Source organism: Alexandromys fortis, unplaced genomic scaffold (assembly GCF_014885135.2).
Source record: "Alexandromys fortis isolate MF-2015 unplaced genomic scaffold, M_Fortis_MF-2015_v1.1 scaffold_215, whole genome shotgun sequence".
NCBI classification, from domain to species: Eukaryota; Metazoa; Chordata; class Mammalia; order Rodentia; family Cricetidae; genus Alexandromys; species Alexandromys fortis.
Genome location: NW_026068086.1, coordinates 1,159,471 through 1,177,478, shown reverse-complemented (window position 1 = coordinate 1,177,478; position 18,008 = coordinate 1,159,471). Strand labels below are relative to the sequence as shown.

The 18,008-nt window shown below is 43.2% G+C and overlaps 1 protein-coding gene across 4 annotated transcripts in view; it reads left to right on the top strand.

Moving 5' to 3' along the window:
• The first annotated feature begins 1,157 nt into the window (after positions 1 to 1,157).
• The window catches only part of Aig1 (androgen induced 1), a 218,531-nt gene continuing 201,680 nt past the window's right edge, over positions 1,158 to 18,008 (top strand). The window contains exons 1-3 of one of the 4 annotated variants that reach the window (XM_050122239.1): positions 1,158 to 1,504; positions 4,265 to 4,293; positions 13,290 to 13,317. In XM_050122239.1, coding sequence (XP_049978196.1) covers positions 1,359 to 1,504; positions 4,265 to 4,293; positions 13,290 to 13,317 — 203 coding nt within the window. In that variant the 5' untranslated portion in view covers positions 1,158 to 1,358. The remainder of the gene's footprint in view (positions 1,505 to 4,264; positions 4,294 to 13,289; positions 13,318 to 18,008) is intronic. The other 3 variants (XM_050122241.1, XM_050122238.1, XM_050122240.1) reach the window with 3 other exon arrangements.

The window sequence follows — 18,008 nt, the reverse complement described above, 5'->3', positions numbered from 1 at the left end:
GAATATTTTTTATGCTCGATTTGGCTTCAGTTTCTTTCAGCATAATTATGCCATTTGGAAAGATCTCAGGGCTTTCTTCCCTTGTTGGTTGGAAACCTTCAGGAGTGCATGCTGGACTTGCTGGCTTCTCTACCCCTGAGACTATGCTTTCCCTGCCCCCTCATACTCTGACTCAGAGACTATTTGAAGGGGACACCTGTTGTGAATAGATCCACAGGAAATACCTATGTGGCCTTCTCATAACCGGACCCTTTATCTGGTTGGCTGAAACATGATCATGATTTAAGAAAATAAAATAAAATAACTACGCTGCCCACAGACTGTTGCAACTTCCCTGTGACAACATTTACTGGAAGGCTGAGGGAATCAGCTTTAGATTTACTTTCCTTTCATTGATCGCTGGTACTGTAGTCTAAGGGGGCAAATGTCGAAGAGCAAAAGGAATTTTAACTCTGAAGGATTTGTATTAAATCACACATGCGTGGGTGAGATTTACATCCACCGGGTGGTTTGGCTTTTAAAATGGAATGCAGTCTCCTAGCAGTAAGGGCAATCACCATAGATTTCTATTTATAAAACTTCTTCTGGTCACTGAAATGGCTCAGCTGGCAAAGGCGCGTGCTGTCAAGCCCCATGATCTGAGTTTGATAGCGGGGACCCACGTTGTGGAATGAGAGAATTCTCACACCAGCTGTTTACTCTGGCCTCCACACTTTTCCTATGGTACACACACACACACACACACACACACACACACACACACACACACACGAGAGCGTGCGTGCATAGTAAAAAGTTTTAAAAGAACTTGTTCAAAGCTCATGTTTAATCTTCTGTTACGTATTGATAAATTAACAAAGCCTCGTGGAATTAATTTATAAGGGCTTTCACAGTCGTAAATGCTGATCAACTTTAAACCTTCAGCTGAATCCTAATAGGTGTCACTGGAGGACGGCTGACCCCCGTGGGTGCGGTGGCAGCGAGCGTCTATCTCCCGAGCCAGCAGCCCGGGGATGCTGACCCTTCCTCCCCCTGGACCGCGCTCCGGCACGCAGGCCGGCGGTAGACCTCGAGGACCGCCTAGGGGGCGCCCGGCCCGGGCTGCGAACGCAGCTGCAGAATGACGTAGATGACGCCAGAGATGACACCAGGCCGCCGGCCCGCGTCGGCCTCACTCCCGCCCCGCCCGCGCAGGTCGCCGGTGCGCTCGCAGCCGCGTCCGTCCCGGGGGACACGCCCCGCCTCCTGCGCTCCGCCCCTCGCCGCACCGCGCCCGGGTTCCCACGGCGCCGCCGCCGGGCACCGCGAAAGAACCCGCCCGCCCTGCAAGCAGTCCCGCCGGGCCAGGCCGCGCGAACATGGCGCTTGTCCCCTGCCAGGTGCTGCGGGTGGCCATCCTGCTGTCCTATTGCTCCATCCTGTGCAACTACAAAGCCATCGAAATGCCCTCCCATCAGACCTATGGGGGGAGCTGGAAGTTCCTGACCTTCATTGATCTGGTAAGGCCATAGGCTATCCTGTTTCTCCCTTGTCCAGCTGCACCGCCCCCCGTCCCCTCCCCGGGGTGTGTGTGGTGTGTGTGTGTGTGTGTGTGTGTGTGTGTGTGTGTGTGTGTGTGACTCACACAAGCACCAGCGTGTGTGCGCCACCAACAGTCATGCTGGCTGGGGTCCCATGAAGGCCTGGATGCCCCTCTCACCTTTTACCTGGTAGGTAGGGGAGATAAAAAGATGGGGCATAGCCAAATGGGCATAGGTCTGCTTCTAAGAAGTGACATGCAAAGAGGATAACGCCAGCAAAAGCATCTGTCAGCCTTGATCCTGAGTGTCCTCAGGTTTATCCTCCTCGGAAGTGCTTTCCAAAGCCACCTGCCAAGGTAAACTTGCAACACTCGCGCGGGAGTCTGAGTATTGTCTGGTTTCTTGGAACATGGCTTAGAAGCACTGGAACCTCTCCATCGGAGGGAGAGAAAGCACACAATAAAACCTTTGCACATGCCTTTTCTGCCCATTGTCAACAGTGTGTTTCTGACCTTTCCACTGGAAAACACCAAGAGAACAGTTCATGGCGGGCTCGACCTGACATACTTGGAACTTCCAGTCTTCCACAGTGAAAGTTTGTAGTTTGCGTAATCATCTGTCAACATGTGATACTTGTAAACAGATTCAGGAGACTATAGTTACTAGTTTAAAGTTCTCCTACTTGGGTACCCAAAGTACTCTTGTAGATAATCAGAGGGTGGACACAATGCCCAGTCATAACGTGAGGGAGACCTGAAACTTCTCAGTGAAAAGTCACCAAGACAAAGCTAAAAGATCTCCAGACATGGGCAGTGTAGGGAAACAAAAGTCATTTAAAAACCACAGAGAAAAAAAATACAACCAATTCCTGGACTGCTAGGACTATCTGAGATTATACAGTTGTCACATCCAGAAGGTTGTCACGGATGTTGTTGACTCTCCATCTTGACAAATTTGAACCTATTTGAAGATCTTTCCAGAGGTGTGGAATGCCGTTAGAAACACAGCTAGATGCTTCAGCGTGCACTACGTAAGATATACTGCCTTTTCCCCAGCTGTCTCGAGGCACAAGACTGTCCAGTGCTACCTGAATTGAGATTTCAACTCCTTCTTGGAATTGACTTTGCTCTGAATGTATGAATTCCCTACCAGTGTTCCTTTCTTCCTATGTCTGTCCACCTGGGGAGCACATGGTGGGGCTTCGCTCCCAGTTTCTTGTGTCTTTCAGGTAGATAGTTATCAACAGGATTACCTTCCTGGAGGAGCTGATTGGCTAGTCAGTGGAGATTGGCTTTACCAGATGTGTAGGACAGCAGAGACTCACATCGTCAGAGTCAGGCCCCAGCAGTTATGTGCAGAGAATCTTTAGAGCATGCACAAGGCATCATGTCTCTTCTGACAGATGTTTCATGTTTACATCAGTGATGCTCACATGCTATTAGGAAAAAAAATCTGTGCATACACTTTCAGGGTCCTTTAGAGTTAAGGCCTTCTCTCACTCCTGAGTCAGCTCTTCCCTTGAGTTGGCCCATTTGAGTATCGCCAAAGGTGGAACTATAGCTCTCATGAACCCTGTTCTACTGTGCTTTTGCCTTTCATGGCTCTTGTGTGGTGAATGGAGACACAGATCAGGGTGATCAGGGTAGAACTTGGGGGTGCTGGTCAACCCAAGACAGGACTTCTGCTTCACACATTGGCTTTGCTTATTATGAGTTAGGAAACAATCTCCCTCTGCTAACCTTCATGTGACTCGAGACAGCAGTAGAGTCAGTTTGATAGGCTGTCATGCCCTTTCTATTTTTGTATTCAATGGTTGGACTCACTTCTTTTTAATAGCACTTAACTATACAGACTTTTTTTTTGTAGTCCGGTATTAAACTCAGGTTTAAAACTTTATTTCATATTCATGTTTTAGTCCCTGTTTATCTCGAGCCTTAATCCAATCACTCAAACTTGTCACCTTCTGTGGCTACTGAGTGTAGTAGAATAATTACACTTAAAAAATAGTTCCTAAGAGAAACCCCATCTGAAATAAAGTCCAAAAAGCATGCAGACTGTTACTCTTCTAGTAGAGGGTTAGCGTCCTTGGGGTACAGCTGTTCAGATAGCCAACCTGTCTGACCCTTGTGATGGTGTTAAAAGAGTGCCCTAATGAGAGTCACCACCTAATTTTACACGTGTGTGTGTGTGTGTGTGTGTGTGCATGTGTGTACATGTGTGTCTCTGTGTTTTTAAATGCCAGTGAATAAACTTTACTTACTAACATCTTGGGCAATTTTAAGTATTCTAGTCCCTTTTCAAAGAGGGCAGTCGCTTTTCACAATTTTCATGACAAGGCCCCGTTCTGGCCAGCTTGGGTTGGATGGCAGGTAAGGGCACTCACCCTGACAGCCACAGTTGGGTTCTAATTCTGCCACGTCAACTTCCTCCATCAGGAGACGGGAAACCGGGACTCTAGTATCCAGGTGCAGATGGCTATGTGGTGTGGCCATGCTGGCCTAATTCAAATCTTCCCTTGGGTAGGAGAGTCATTCTAGTAGATCCAGAACCTGTGGTCAAACTCTGAAAGATAGCTTATTGCTACCAGTACTCTTAGATCATTATTGCCCAAGAGTTGCTTTTCTTAGTGTGGAAAGACTGTAAGGGAACGAGAGTGTTATTGGAGAATTCAGGTTCAAGTGGAAAAAGACCACCTTGATGTGTTAGGGAGAATTATGGGAGCCAACGATTTCCAGTTCTTAAAGCTCAGCATCCATGGCTAGGTTAAATTGCTGTACAAGAGGGGAATTAAGACCTCAGGTGGAATTTGCACCAGTTAACAACTGAGCTTAAATTTTTTCTGGAATATGCAGAATAGTTAAGTGGGTACTGTGTAGTCGTGAACATCCTTAAAAGCAGAATGACCAAACAGGTGAAGACTCAAAACAAGGAAGAGGAAGATGTTACCAATAAAGTGAAGGACAGAGTGGTAATATTGTCAGTTGTGAAGATGGTAGAAGGGACCTTCAGCCCAGAAAGGGGCAAGGAACTGGATTTTCCCCTTGCATTTCTGGAGTGTGTACACGTCGGCTGATATCTGAGTTTTACCTCAAGGAAACCTGTTTTGAACTTCTGACCTTTGGAGCTATAAAATGCTAAGCTCGTGCAGGTTAGGCCACTACCATTTTGGTAGCTTGTCCTAGCAGCAATAGAAAAAGAACATTCTTGGCTGGAGAGTCTCTGGTAGAGAAAACATCCTCATAGCTGAATGCAGCGATTTAGCTGGTCCTTTGTGCATTATGTGCTTTATGTCCATTAGACAGTTGTTTCATTTTGGATTGTATGCAAACATAGGATCTTAGGTCCTTCACCACCTGGAGCATGCGTATGTGTGACATTGGGCAGTGGGAAATGGTTCAAAGACCAAACAACACGGAGAAGAGTAGGTCTTTTCTTTGCTATTAACTATCTCAGGAGCTACTGCTGAACAACTGAGCCAGAAGGTAATTGTAAATGTGCTGGAAAAAAATTAAACAAACTATTTGGATATTCTCTTAGTCAGTGTATTTACGGAGGAATTTTTCTTCGCATGATCTGGATTCATGCCTGTATTCACTAGCTGCATGGTTCTTCTTCAGCTTGCGTAGTAATTTCCCCCAAAGATAATTAAAACAAAGGATTAGAATAGACGCCGCATAAATTAAACTAAAGGCAACTGTGTTGTATGAGCCCTCCTGGTAGTGCTTGGAGCAATAGGTTGTAAGTAAGTGTCTGAACAAGCAGGGGGGACTATCTCTTTCCAAATAGTTTAGGAGAATTCTTTTCTTCTCCTCCCTTCTTCCAAAACATCAAAGCCAATTTTAAAGTGCTTTGACCCACCCAAATGCGGTTTCGGTGTGTACAGTAGAATGTCTAATAATGGAGTCAGAATCTGCTTCCTTGAAAACATGATCTGGATGTGTGTTACTAAAACTTAGCAATGATGTTGGATTCAAGTTCCTAAAAACCAAATGGGGCCTGGTGTTCTCAGGCACTTCTGGCTTTGTTACTTAGTGATCGTTTCTCAGGGGGCAGTGTTTTCCTCATTGATTTCAGACTGACTTGTCATTCACACATTGGCAGAATGTGTTCTGTCATCCCCCGTTCCCACAGTGTGAACGGAGATCCGCACGGGCCAGCCTTCTCCGGGTGCCACTCTGTAACTCACAACTTTTGTTTGAATCCTTGTTCCTTGGCTATGACAAAATCCCTCCAAAGAAGGAATTAAAGGAACTAGCAGTTTGATTTGGATCTCAGTGTGAGAGAGGGTAGAGTCCGTCATGAAGGGAAAGGCATGTTGGCAAGTACATGTGCGTAGCGGGTCACATTGCTTGGGCATGGTCTCTTAAAGACTATTGGCTGAAGAAGCAGAATGTGCTCCCACAGGACACTCTGATGTCGGGAAGCAGAGAATGGAGCTGGACAGCAAAACTTTAAGGCTCATCCACACTCATGAAAGAGTTTCAAACTCCTGAAGTTTCTATAGCCTTCCAAACATGATGAGTTGACAGGGACCAGGCACTCGAACCTGTGAGCCTATGGGCAACAATCCACATCCAAACCTCAACACCTTCTCGACCAGACTTTACATCTTTATAAGATCATCCGGTGATGCCTGCCCATATTCTAATTTGATAAATGATGTTCCAGGCTGCACTGTTTTGTCATTTAATGCAGAATGCCTGCATATACTAATTATACATACTTTCAAAATATGCCTAAGGTGCCTTGAACATAGTGAAAACATGCAAAAGATTACAGCTTGAGAATAGAAGAGAAAAACAGGTACTATTACATCAGTGGTGGACCAGTTAGTCCAGTTGAAAAACATACTGGGATAATCTTTGGGGGAGCCAAGATATCTTATTGTCCCTAGAGTTGAAATAGTGGAAGCTTAGCAACCTACCAGTGGGACATTTCTTCCAGGCACTGACACTTGGAAGTTGTTACTCATATCCTCGTATTTAGGACACTAGTAATATAACAGCTAATCCCTTTCAACTACCATAATTCAACATTCTTTTGTTTGCTAGCTTTGTTTTTTTTTTTTTTTTTTTTTTTTTTTTTTTTTTTTTTTTTTTTTTTTTTTGATTTTCGAGACAGGGTTTCTCCGTAGCTTTTTGGTTCCTATCCTGCCTGGAACTAGCTCTTGTAGACCAGGCTGGACTCGAACTCACAGAGATCTGCCTGCCTCTGCCTCCCGAGTGCTGGGATTAAAAGCATGCACCACCACTGCCTAGCACTAGCTTTGTTCTTGAGACAAAGTCTCACTGTGTACCCCTGGCTGACCTGAAACTCAAAGAGATCTCCTTGCCTCTGCTTTCGCAGTGCTGGGATGAAAGGCATGTGTTCCCACACCCAACTAACTAAATATTCTTAAAGTTTATGTTTTGTATTATGAAAGATCAAGACAAGGTCTTATATTTTATCTGAGTGAATGATCAAGAAAGAATCGCTTCATGTTGTTGTTATCATTATCTAATCTATTATGTATTGCAAAAAGAATTTGAGAAAACCATGGAAGGAACAAAATAAGAAAGGCTCTGATATGGAAGGTCTTGGGCATTTCAAAAAGCAGGAGATAATCAAATAGATTTTCCTGAGTACACCTATTTTACTTTAGACATGAAAATTTTTGACATTTATGAAAATGTTAAGGCCAGCATACTAAAATGCCCAAGTAACCGCACTTTGCATTTGAGTTAGTCTTATGTTCATTTACATACTTATCAAGTGTCTCCTTGACGGCAGTACATGGTTTAATGTGAATAGCAAATAAAATATCTCGCCATTCTGTATGTTGTTATGTAACTACGTTACGCCATTTTGCCAATCAAAGTCACAGATGCCATGAGGAGGCCACTGGTTCATTACTACTTGGTGAACAAAGCTAATAGTTTTTTTTTAGTTTTTATTCTTTTAGATATTAAACAGAGCATGTGACTCCCTGTTTTTCTGCAGGACAGTCAAACATGAGTGAATACTTGAATGATCCAATAGTCTTTTTTTTTTTTTTCTAATCTAGGAGAAAAATTAGGAGAACAGTTCTTTGCATTTAGTCTCTTCTCCCCGCCCCTTCTCATTTGCAGACTCCTTTTGGATTAGGCACAGAACAGAAGCCTTGTTTGGTCAGGGAGGGCAAATGGTGGCTGACCTATTCACCTAGTCCCTCTATTAGCTGAGAATGGCCTTGAGATTGTAGAAAGTCACGTGAGCAAAGGTTGAGGTCGCCCTGTCCCCACCCTTCCCCCTCCCCTATGCCTGGTATAACAGCAAAATTGGTGGCTGCTTTTGAGGGTTTTCGTCTGTTTGTCTGTGTTGCGGAGGAGCGAGCAATAGTACAATTTTCCACATTGAATCAGATGGTCTTGTGAGCCAACCAAGCCTGGAAAAATCTGGCTGCCTGGGGCTCTGTGCTAGCAGGGCTTTCTCTGTGCAGCCTGTGGGAGGCTGTTAGAGGGCTCATTTCTCTCCTGCAGCGCACTGAGTCCCAGTGCAGCAACAAGGCTCTGTTGGGAAGAGACACACCCTTTGACAAGCTCCACTGTGGGGTAGAACTTGTTCTGGGAGGTGTGGGGGTGGATGGAGACTTGCCAGACTTCTTCTAATGACATGTAGTTACGCTTGTGAGGCTTTTATATCATGGGACCTGTTAACTTCAAAAAGCAGTGCGTAGTCATTATAGAAAATTTGTACATCAGCGAACAAAAATTATTATTTTTTTAATTTAAGAAGTATTAAAAGGGGAAATATTTGGAAAATACAGGAAGCTGTAGGGAGGAAAGTGTTTCCATCTTAATTCTCCCTAATTTCTTTACATTTTAGTGTTTCTAGATGTTTTTGAATATTACTCACAAAAATACACAAAATGTTAAACTGCAGATATGTGTATGCATGTATGCACATATGTACATGTGTGCCAGACAAAAATATTATTCATGTTATGTAATTTTTAAATTACAAATGTTACTCAGGTACCAATGTTAGTATTTTAATATTTACTCTGTCAGGCATGTATATATATTATAAACAGAAAATCCGTATCTGCACATGTTTTTGATAAATTTATTCTTAATCTTCATACATTAAATATACTTTTGTGTAATTTTTCTAGGTTTTGACAGATTCATAGGATTTAGTAATTATTGTCATGACTATGTAAAACATAGCTTCGTATTTTCACCCCTTCAGAGCCCAACACGCCCCTGATTTGCTGCAGCCCCAGATTTGCCTTACAGTGCTACTTATGCTCTTTTCCTGTGTTGTTTATTACCTTTTCCTAGAAACAAAATAAAGGGGTTGCTGTATGGTTTTTGGTTCCATTCTTTTTAAAATGTATTTACAGCAGTGAATTTCAAATTCATGAACGCTGCCTGCACCACCAGTGTGTTCCATGTTGTTAGATGTACCACAGTTTGTCAATTTTATTTAACCTAGTTTTATTAGCTTTATGTGTGTGTGTGTTTCTTTATGTGTGTGCATGTTCCGTGACACGTCTGTATCGGCTAGTGGACGACCTTGTGGTGTTCTCTGATTCTGACTTTATGTGGCTTCCAGGGACGAACCTTAGGACACCAAGCTTGCAGGCTTAGATTTCAAGAGCCTTTGCCCTCTGGCCTCTATCTTTCAGGCCAGTTTGTCTATTTTTTTTTTTTAACACATGGAATTGCTTTTGAGCCTTGCAAGTTTGTAGTAACAAGAGGAAAGTCCTGAGGTTAACACTTGTGTCCCAGTTTTTTTATGAACCTAAATTTTCCTTCGTAGTCTATACCCAAATCCTTTATTGATGATTATAAGACAGCCGAATCCTTAGAGTAGGCTATACCCAGTTCTCCCCAGTGATGCCGTCCTGTACCAGAGAGACTGGTGCTGAAGCATTCAAGGTATGGAAAAGGTCCATCCTACAGTATGAACCTTGCCCATCCTTACACAGATCCCTCAATGTAGCCTTTGTCTTCCACTGTATCCCTGATCACTGGCAAACTTAAATTTGCCCTCCATAGCCATAATTTAAAAAAAAATCATTTTAAGAATGTTATTTAACTAGAACCATACATTTCTGACTGTTTGGAATTGCCTTATTTGATTCAGAATATTTCTATGGAAGCTCATACGCATTATTAATATTTCATGCTAATGGATGTAACCAAGCTCAGGACTGTTTCTACTCTGGACTATTATAAATAAAGGTGTATGAATATTAATGATCAGGTTTCTTTTTGTGATCATGAGCTTTCGTTTCTTTCCCATAAATGTGCAAAACTCATTTCTGGATGGTGTGGCGGTTGTAATTCTAGATTTTTGTTCATTTGTTAATTTTATTCTTTTTACTCAATTTGTGAAATCTTCTTCTCCCCCTCTCTCCACCTCTCCCGCTCCTTCTACTTTTCCCTGAGACAAGGGTCTCACTGTGTTGCTCTGGCAGTCTGAGAGCAACACTGTTGTGTTACTGAGAGTGAGTTATCACTCACTGTGTAGACCAGGCTGGCCTCAAACGGACAGAGATCTACTTGCCTTTGCCTCCCGAGTGCTGGGTAAAATTTCTTTGGGACTCTGACCTTTTGATTAATATGTCACAGTTTAATGAATTACCACTTTTTTTTTTCCAGTTTTGTCTTTTTTTTTTGGTTGTATAATTTGGTTCATAATTCTGGTTACCAAGTCTTCTATCACTCGTTTTCTTCTCCAGAGCACATCCATTTAGTTTTTGTAAAAATATATGAATATTGTCTTATTTAGGGTTTCTATTGTGATAAAATACCTTGATCAAAAACAACTTGGGTAGGAAAGGGTTCATTTTATCTTACAACTTTCAAGTTATACTCTGGCAATAAGAAAAGTCTGGAAAGGAACTTAGGTAGGAGCCTGGAGGCATGGACTGAGGCAGAGGACATGGAGGAACACTGTTTACTGGCTTGGTCCTCATGGTTTGCTTATACCTTTAAGCCTATTACCTTTTACTATCCAAGACCCAGGGTTGGTACTGGCCACAGTGAGATGGACCAGTCAACATGTACTGGATCGTTTTGTGTCAACTTGACACAAGCTAGAGTCATCAGAGAGGAAAGAGCCTCAGTTGAAGAAATGCCTCCATGAGATCCAGCTGTAAGACATTTTCTCATTCGCCATGGTGGGTGACGCTCTCCCTGGGCTGGTGGTCCTGATTCTGTAAGAAAAGAGAATGAGCAAGCCAGGGAAAGCAACTGGGTAAGCAGCACCTCTCTGTAGCCTCTGCGTCGGTTCCTGTCTCCAGGTTCCAGTTCCTGCTGCTTGAGTTCCTGTTGTGACTTCCTCCAGTGATGGACTATGATCCAGAAGTGTAAGCCAAAGAAACCGTTTCTTCCCTACCTTGCTTTTTGGTTAGTGTTTCAGTGCAGCAATAGAAACCCTAAGACACTACATCAATCATTAATCAAGAAAATGAGCTATAGACTTGTCCACAGGCGATCTGGATGGAGGCATAGACTCATTGCAGCCCCCCTTTCCAGACAACTCAAGCATGGGTCAAATTGACAGTAAACTCATTTGGAATAAATAATGTATGTTTTAGATCTGAAATGGCCATCTGGTTCCTTTTTACACTTGCTGTTGCCTGGGAAGACATTCCTACTTGTCAGCCATTTCAACAGTGTTCACGTTTACCTAAAGAATCGTTCCAGAGAATTGCCTTAAGCTCCTTCCCTTGTTATTCCAGTGTCTGAACCAACTTTGATTTGGCTTCTGATGATTTAAAAATATATGTATGTTTGTGTATGTCTTATATTTGTCTGGATTTGTGCGCATCAAGTTTTTTGGTTTAATACCCCCATCTTGCAAAAAAAATTATTTGTGTGAGATTCTGGGCCATTTCAAAGTTGTATGGAAATGTTAATTCATTGGTTTCTTGTCGTTGGTATCATCCTGTTTGGGTTGCAGTTTTATATTCTGTCTCATGGAGGTTTTTGGTGTCCTTAGAGTTTGCAATGTGCTCTTTGCTTTGGGAGTTTGACAGGGTCTCGTACTACTCAGGTTAGCTGGGAGTTGAACACTGACTTCGGAGGCATTTTCTGTTTTGAAGCCACCACTCTGTTTCTTTGGGTCTTTTCCATTTGTGCCTGGGGCTGATATCGGTTCTTATGTGCGCTGTGCTGACATTCTCCAGTTTTTCCTTCCAGTCGTGTCTGTCACGTGCTCTGTGTCCTGCTTCCCTGTCTCGAAGGATGGCCTCTTCTCGACGTTTACTTTCCCCTGCTGTCATGCAGTTCACACGACAGGCCTGTGCCTTCACTCTGGAAAAGAAAAGAGTTAAGATAGGCCCTCTTTCATACCCTAGTGGGTGCCTATTTTCTTGGGACAAATTCTTTTGTCCACTGTATTATTACAGAGGAAAGTTTTTATTGGGGTGGCGAGGGGCTAAGAGGCATGGGGACTTTGCCAAAGTGGGGAGAGGGGCAGAGAGGTGGACACCCTATTTCTAGAACACAGAAGTCTTGTAGACTGAGTTCCTGGAGTCAGCCTCCGCGCAGTTCACACCTGGGGAACAGAGGAGACTTGCGAGGCCTTGGAGCTCATCCTCTGCTCCTTATTCGTATCCACGTTAACATCCAATCTCCCTGCCATCATGTAGTTTCCAGACTTCTCTTATGGCTGATTTTCATGTTCTGTTCAGTGTTTAGTGATCTCTTGGAATGAGAGGTGATAGCAGCTAGTATTTGGACTAGCCCCAGAAGTAGCCTGCATATGGTTTTAATACCTGGCTCCCAAGCAAAATACTTTGTAAACATTTCCCTAAGCCATTATACATTTAAGTAAGTGCATAGTCTCTCATGTGGGCGTGTCTGTTGATTGTCCTAGCAAATGTATGAGTAGATAAATCTTACACACAGCTGTGATTGTTTTCTTGGGATAAATTCTGAGACACAGAATAGCAATACTGCGTCATTAAGAGCATGCCTTAACTTTAGATGACTTTGCAGCCCTTCCAATACCAGAGCAAAGGTTTGTCTACACTCCCATTAGCCCTCCTCGAGCAGAATGTCTACGCTAACAAATGCCAGCAATCACGTGAGGCGCTTTAGCTTCGCAGATACCTGTCCAGGCGCTGCAAACCTTTCACCACGGATCTCATAAACGTAGGTGACTAGCTGTCTTTAACTCCGCGCTTACAAAACCCAGTGGTTAGCTACGTTCGGTTTGGGCTCATAAATGCTCGAGCCAAACATAAATCTTCATGTCCTCATCCTAATTAGTAGAGAAGCAACATGGCCGAGAAGGTTAGAATGGCTTTCTGTGCATGGCCACCATGTGTCTGCTTGTGCAGGCTGTTCATCTTCCATTACCGTCGCACTTAGCTCGGGCTGGAGTGATTTATGAGGTCCCATTTGAAAAGCCGGCTCTTCAGCATTAGGAGTCTGATGAAAGTTTCTTTGCCTGTCTGTAATGTCCTTACATATCCTCGCTCTTCTTACAAAAGCACACAAGGAGTGGAGTCAGCTTGGTCGGTATAGTACTTGATGCACAAGCATGAGGACCTGAGTTTCATCCTCCAGGCCTTGCTGAAAATAGACAGTCATGATGGCGGATGTCTGTTATCTCAGTGCAGGAGAGCCAGACATACGCCCATCGCTCTCGGCTCCCTGGCTAGCCAATCTAAATTAATCAGTGACACCCCCCCCAGGCCAATGAGAGAACTAATCTCAAAAACTAGGTAGATGGCTAATGAAGAATGACACTCAAAGTTGACCTCTGGCTTCCACCTGGTTTATATGTGAGCAGGCACCCCCTCCACACACACGCATGCGTGCACATACACACACACACACATACACACACTCACGGTAGATGTCCTTTAAAAAATGCTATGGCATATTCTTTGTTCAAATAGATCACTTCTGTATCTGTGTAGGATTTTTGCAACACTACAAGTAAGTAATCTGTAATAATAAGTGTAGTTAAGGAAATATTCACCTAGGTCTACGGAGCATTCAGGTTATAACACAGCATAACCCTTGCATGTTGGAAAGCGGGAGCAGGCCACCACCGCTAGACAATGCAGCAGGAACTTGTGTGTTCATTCACTGTGTAGGCCTCTTCAGGAATTAAGTGAGGAAAGCAAAGGCCCTGTGGTGCTTTGAAGAGAAACGTCCCCCATAGGCTCAGGTATTTGGATATTTGGTCTCCAGCTGGTGGCACTAGAGATTAAGGGACCTTTAGGTGGCAGAGCTTTGCCGGAGGAAGTACATCACTGGGACTGGGAGTGAACTTTGAAAGTTACATAGCCTCATCCCCACTTCCTGTTCTTTCTTTCTGCTTTTTGTGTGATGACATATATCACTTGGCTTCCTGTTCCTGCCGTTATGGACTTTATCCCCCAGGAACTGTGTTCTTCCTTAAAATGCTTCGGTCCTGGCATTGCATCCCGGTTACAGAGAAGTTACTAATCTGAGCTCGGCTCTCTGTTCTAGCCTCTGTCCAGTCTCCTGTTGGTGTTCCACACTGGTTAAGCCTGGAGGAAGGTCGGAGATGGGAAGCTTCCTGAGCAGCTCAGTGACATCCCTCACTCAATACCTGCAGGAAAATGTACTGAACTCAGATCTCCTACCAAGGATAGTTTCAGAGGTCTGGGGCCAACTTACAGCTTGCTGTGTACTCTGAAAGAGCATCTCTGTTTCACAAAGCGTTCCTTTATAGCTGAATACAAAATGATGATGACAAACATGACCTTTCAGCAATTATGCCACCAATATATTGGGGGCAATTATATACTTCGTATGAGCCCATTAATATTAGTGATACTACATGTCAATTGGACTATATAGCGTGAAAGATGAGCGGTTAGCTTCAGGAGTCAGAGTGAGTTTCAGTTCTGGCTTTTCCATCTACCAACTTTCAGTTCTGAACAAATTAATTCCCTCCTGTAGGACCAAATGGCTCTGTTTCATTTGTTTGTCTCACTTATTAGAGGGGAGTAATATTAATACCCATCATACAGGATTGTTGTAAGGATTAAATGAAATAATGTCGGCTATTGCCGACACAGGAGATCTAGTCTTTAAACCCCATGACATGAGTTCCCCAAAGATTTCATTTTTGTCCAATACCAGAGAGTCATGCTGATCTGGGTGGTAGGTGGATGCTATGTGTTAACTGTTGATAAGCGGTTTCTTAATGACTTCCATGTCTTTGAAAACTGTATCAAAAAAGAAAAGTGTATCTTTCGATTCAAATATTGTTGCCTACCAGATATGTACAGCCAACAGACATGTTCAGGTGAGCTGTAATTCAATTGCTTTATTCTTTTTTAAAATTTAAATAACACTTTTTTCATTTACTTTATATATCAGCCAGTTTCCCCTCCCTCCTCTTTTCCTGTCTCCTCCCCTTTCCCCATCCACCCCTGTCCTCATCCACCCCTGTCCCCATCCACCCCTGTCCCCATCCACACCTGTCCCCATCCACCCCTGTCCCTCCACCCCTGTCCCCATCCACTCCTCCTCCATCTCCATTCAGAAAAGGACGGACCTTCCATGGTTGCTTTATTATTATTTAATGTTTTTGTGGAGACCAACCACGCATGATCATTTTAAATGTTTTTCTTTGGATATATTGAATTTTTCATATAATATCAAGATTTAACCCTGGACTGAGTTCCCAAGGTCCAGTTGAAGGGTGGAAGGAATGAGAATATGAGCAAAGAGGTCAAGACCATGAAGGGTTCATCCACTGAAACAGTTTACCTGAGCTAATGGGAGCTCACCAACTCCAGCTGGACTGGGAAGGAACAAGCATAGGACCAAACTAGTTCCTCTAAATGTGGTTGACAGTTGCATGACCGGGGAAGACTGAGGGGTCACTGGCAGTGGCACTGGGATTTATCTCTACTGCATGTACTGGCTTTTCGGGATCCTTTTCTCTTTGGATGTATATCTTGCTCAGCCTAGATGTAGTAGGGAGGGCCTTGGACCTTCCACAAAACAAAGTGCCTTACCCTCTCTTAGGATTAGATAGGGGTGGGGTGGGAGGTTGTGTGGAAGGAATGGGAGGAGAGGAGGGAGTAGGAATTTGGGATGATTTTTTTTTAAAAAATATCTAAATAAATTAAAAAAATATTTAACTGCTTATTGGAACCAAAGTTTGTATTTTGTACAAAAACTGTTATGGTGTGACCTAATTTGATATATTAAAAGTGCCTTTAGTTAAAACACGAAGTTGGGTAGGTGGGGAGGTGGGGAGGATCTTGGAGGGGTTAGGGTAGGGGAAAAACATGTTCAAAATATATAGTCTGAAAGTGTGTGTGTGTGTGTGTTTGCATATGTGTGCATACTTTGAGACAGGGTTGGACAATGTAGCTCTGGCTGGCTTAGAGCTCACAGTGTGGACCAGGCTGTCCTCAGACTCACGGAGATCCTCCTGCTTCTACCTCTTCTTCAATTAAAGTTGTGTACCACCATGCCTGGTGGGAAAAAAATAAGTTTAAAAAAAATAGTGCCCCCAAATCCCAAAACACAAATTGAAAGGTACCATTTTAGGAGCTGTAGGTTGTAAGGAAAAGAAGACTTCTTCTGTGGGGATGTTTGTTCCTCATGACCTGATGTCCCTCCTTGGCTTTTTGCTGGCCCTCTTATCTGTCTCCCGCCACCATTCCCAGGCCTATATGTTCTTGTTTCCTTACTGTTTTCTGCAGAGGCATAGAGCCCACATTCTAATTTATAAGTACACTCTAGCATAGCTTTAAGCCCCAGTTCTTTTCAATGCTCAGTCTTTTCTAACTTGGAAGATCGGTAGTCTTGAACAAAGTCAACTTCTTGAGAGTCCCGCCTTTCCAAGCAGCAGAACCATATTTTAAAAATTCATAGGATTCTTCTTGGTGTGGCTGGGCAGCTGTGAGTGCAGATCTCAAGTGGTACACTGCATCCTTCTAGGCAGCTTCCTTTCCTCATAGAATGCTTTTCACCCATTTTTCTCTCAGTCCTAGTATCTTGGGCATCTGTCTCTCCTTTCTCAACCTGTTTTCTTCCCCAGAGACCTGCCTTTGATTTGTCATTTATTTAAGGATTCCATACACGAGGACAATGTGTTTGCACCATTTTCACCCTCCTCTCTAATTTCTCCAGTGTCTCCCCAGTTCCTTTTTGAGGGCAGGGCCTCTTTATACATATGTGTATGTGTTATGCATGTAAATATTTACGTGTGTGTTTATCCTCATTTATTAGTTAATGTTGCCCTTCTTTGCATGTGTTTAGAGTTGGCCACTTGGGATTGGTGTCTTGTCCTTAGATAAACTAACCAACCTGTCAGCCAGCCAAACAAGCAAAGAGACCTGGTTCTCCCTTCCTCGGCAGTCATTCACTGCCTGTAGCTCTTTATCTAGGCATGAGGCCACGTTTATTTTTTATTCCACACAACATTTTCCTGCATCTATATTGGCATGCAGACTAGTGTGATCTTCAACATTTTCTTGTAGGCAGCCGTATTGTTAAGAGCCTATGGCGGCAACATCCTTGTCCTCTCTGGAAGAAACTGTCACACAACAGACATCCTGGTTCTCTGTCATCTTAAACACAACAAAATTAAACTTGTTTTTATCTTGAATTGCTGAATGCCACCCAATTTCTCTGGGTGTGTTTTCAGCAAAACTTGAAAGCTAAAATTGGAAGTTCTGGTTTCAGCTTCCTCTTCCCTCATTCTGTTTAAAAAAAAAAAAACACACCATTCCAAGGAATCTGCTCTAATCAAGGCCACTACTGACCACTAAATCAGCTAATACTATGGCGTTGCTGAGTCCTTATGTAACGTAAATCACCAGAAATGTTTGGTTCAATCTGTCATCTCCCTATCGTTTTGGGTGCCACTGTGGTGCATTCTGATTCATTCCTCCTGGTTGTGTTCTCTTCCCCTTCTTCATCCTCAGTGTTAAGTCCGCCAGCAATCATTTCTGGACTCCCTTCCCCGCAGGTCACATTTTGCATCCTGGCTCTCTAGATGATGATGGTCCTCCAAGTGAAACTTGGCGCCTCTGTCTCTTCTAAGCCTCTACTCCCCTGTACAACTGCCTTTTAAAATCTATAGTGAAACAGTTCTTGAGCTCACTCCCCAAACCACCTCTGCCTCATTGTTCTTCATCTAAAGGAATACCGCTAAAATCCAAGACTTTGTTGCGCAACCCTGTACTTACGGACTAATTGAATTTTCACTAGCTTCTTTATTTTTCCTAGTGGCGATCTTATCTTTAAGACTGCACTAAAGTTATAAACACCCCAGCAATAATGTATAACTCTTAAAGATCTCAGTTCAGTTGGATAGTTACTAGATAATGGAAAATGATCTGTTCATTTTTGGGAAGTGACCCAAGACTAGAGAAAAATCTTCATCTATAAGCTGAAGCACATGAATTTAAAAAAAAATGTCCACTTATCTTAGAGATATTTTGGTAAAATTTTTTGACTTAAAAAGTTAATTTGATGTTATCATTCAGAAACAACAGCCATCCAT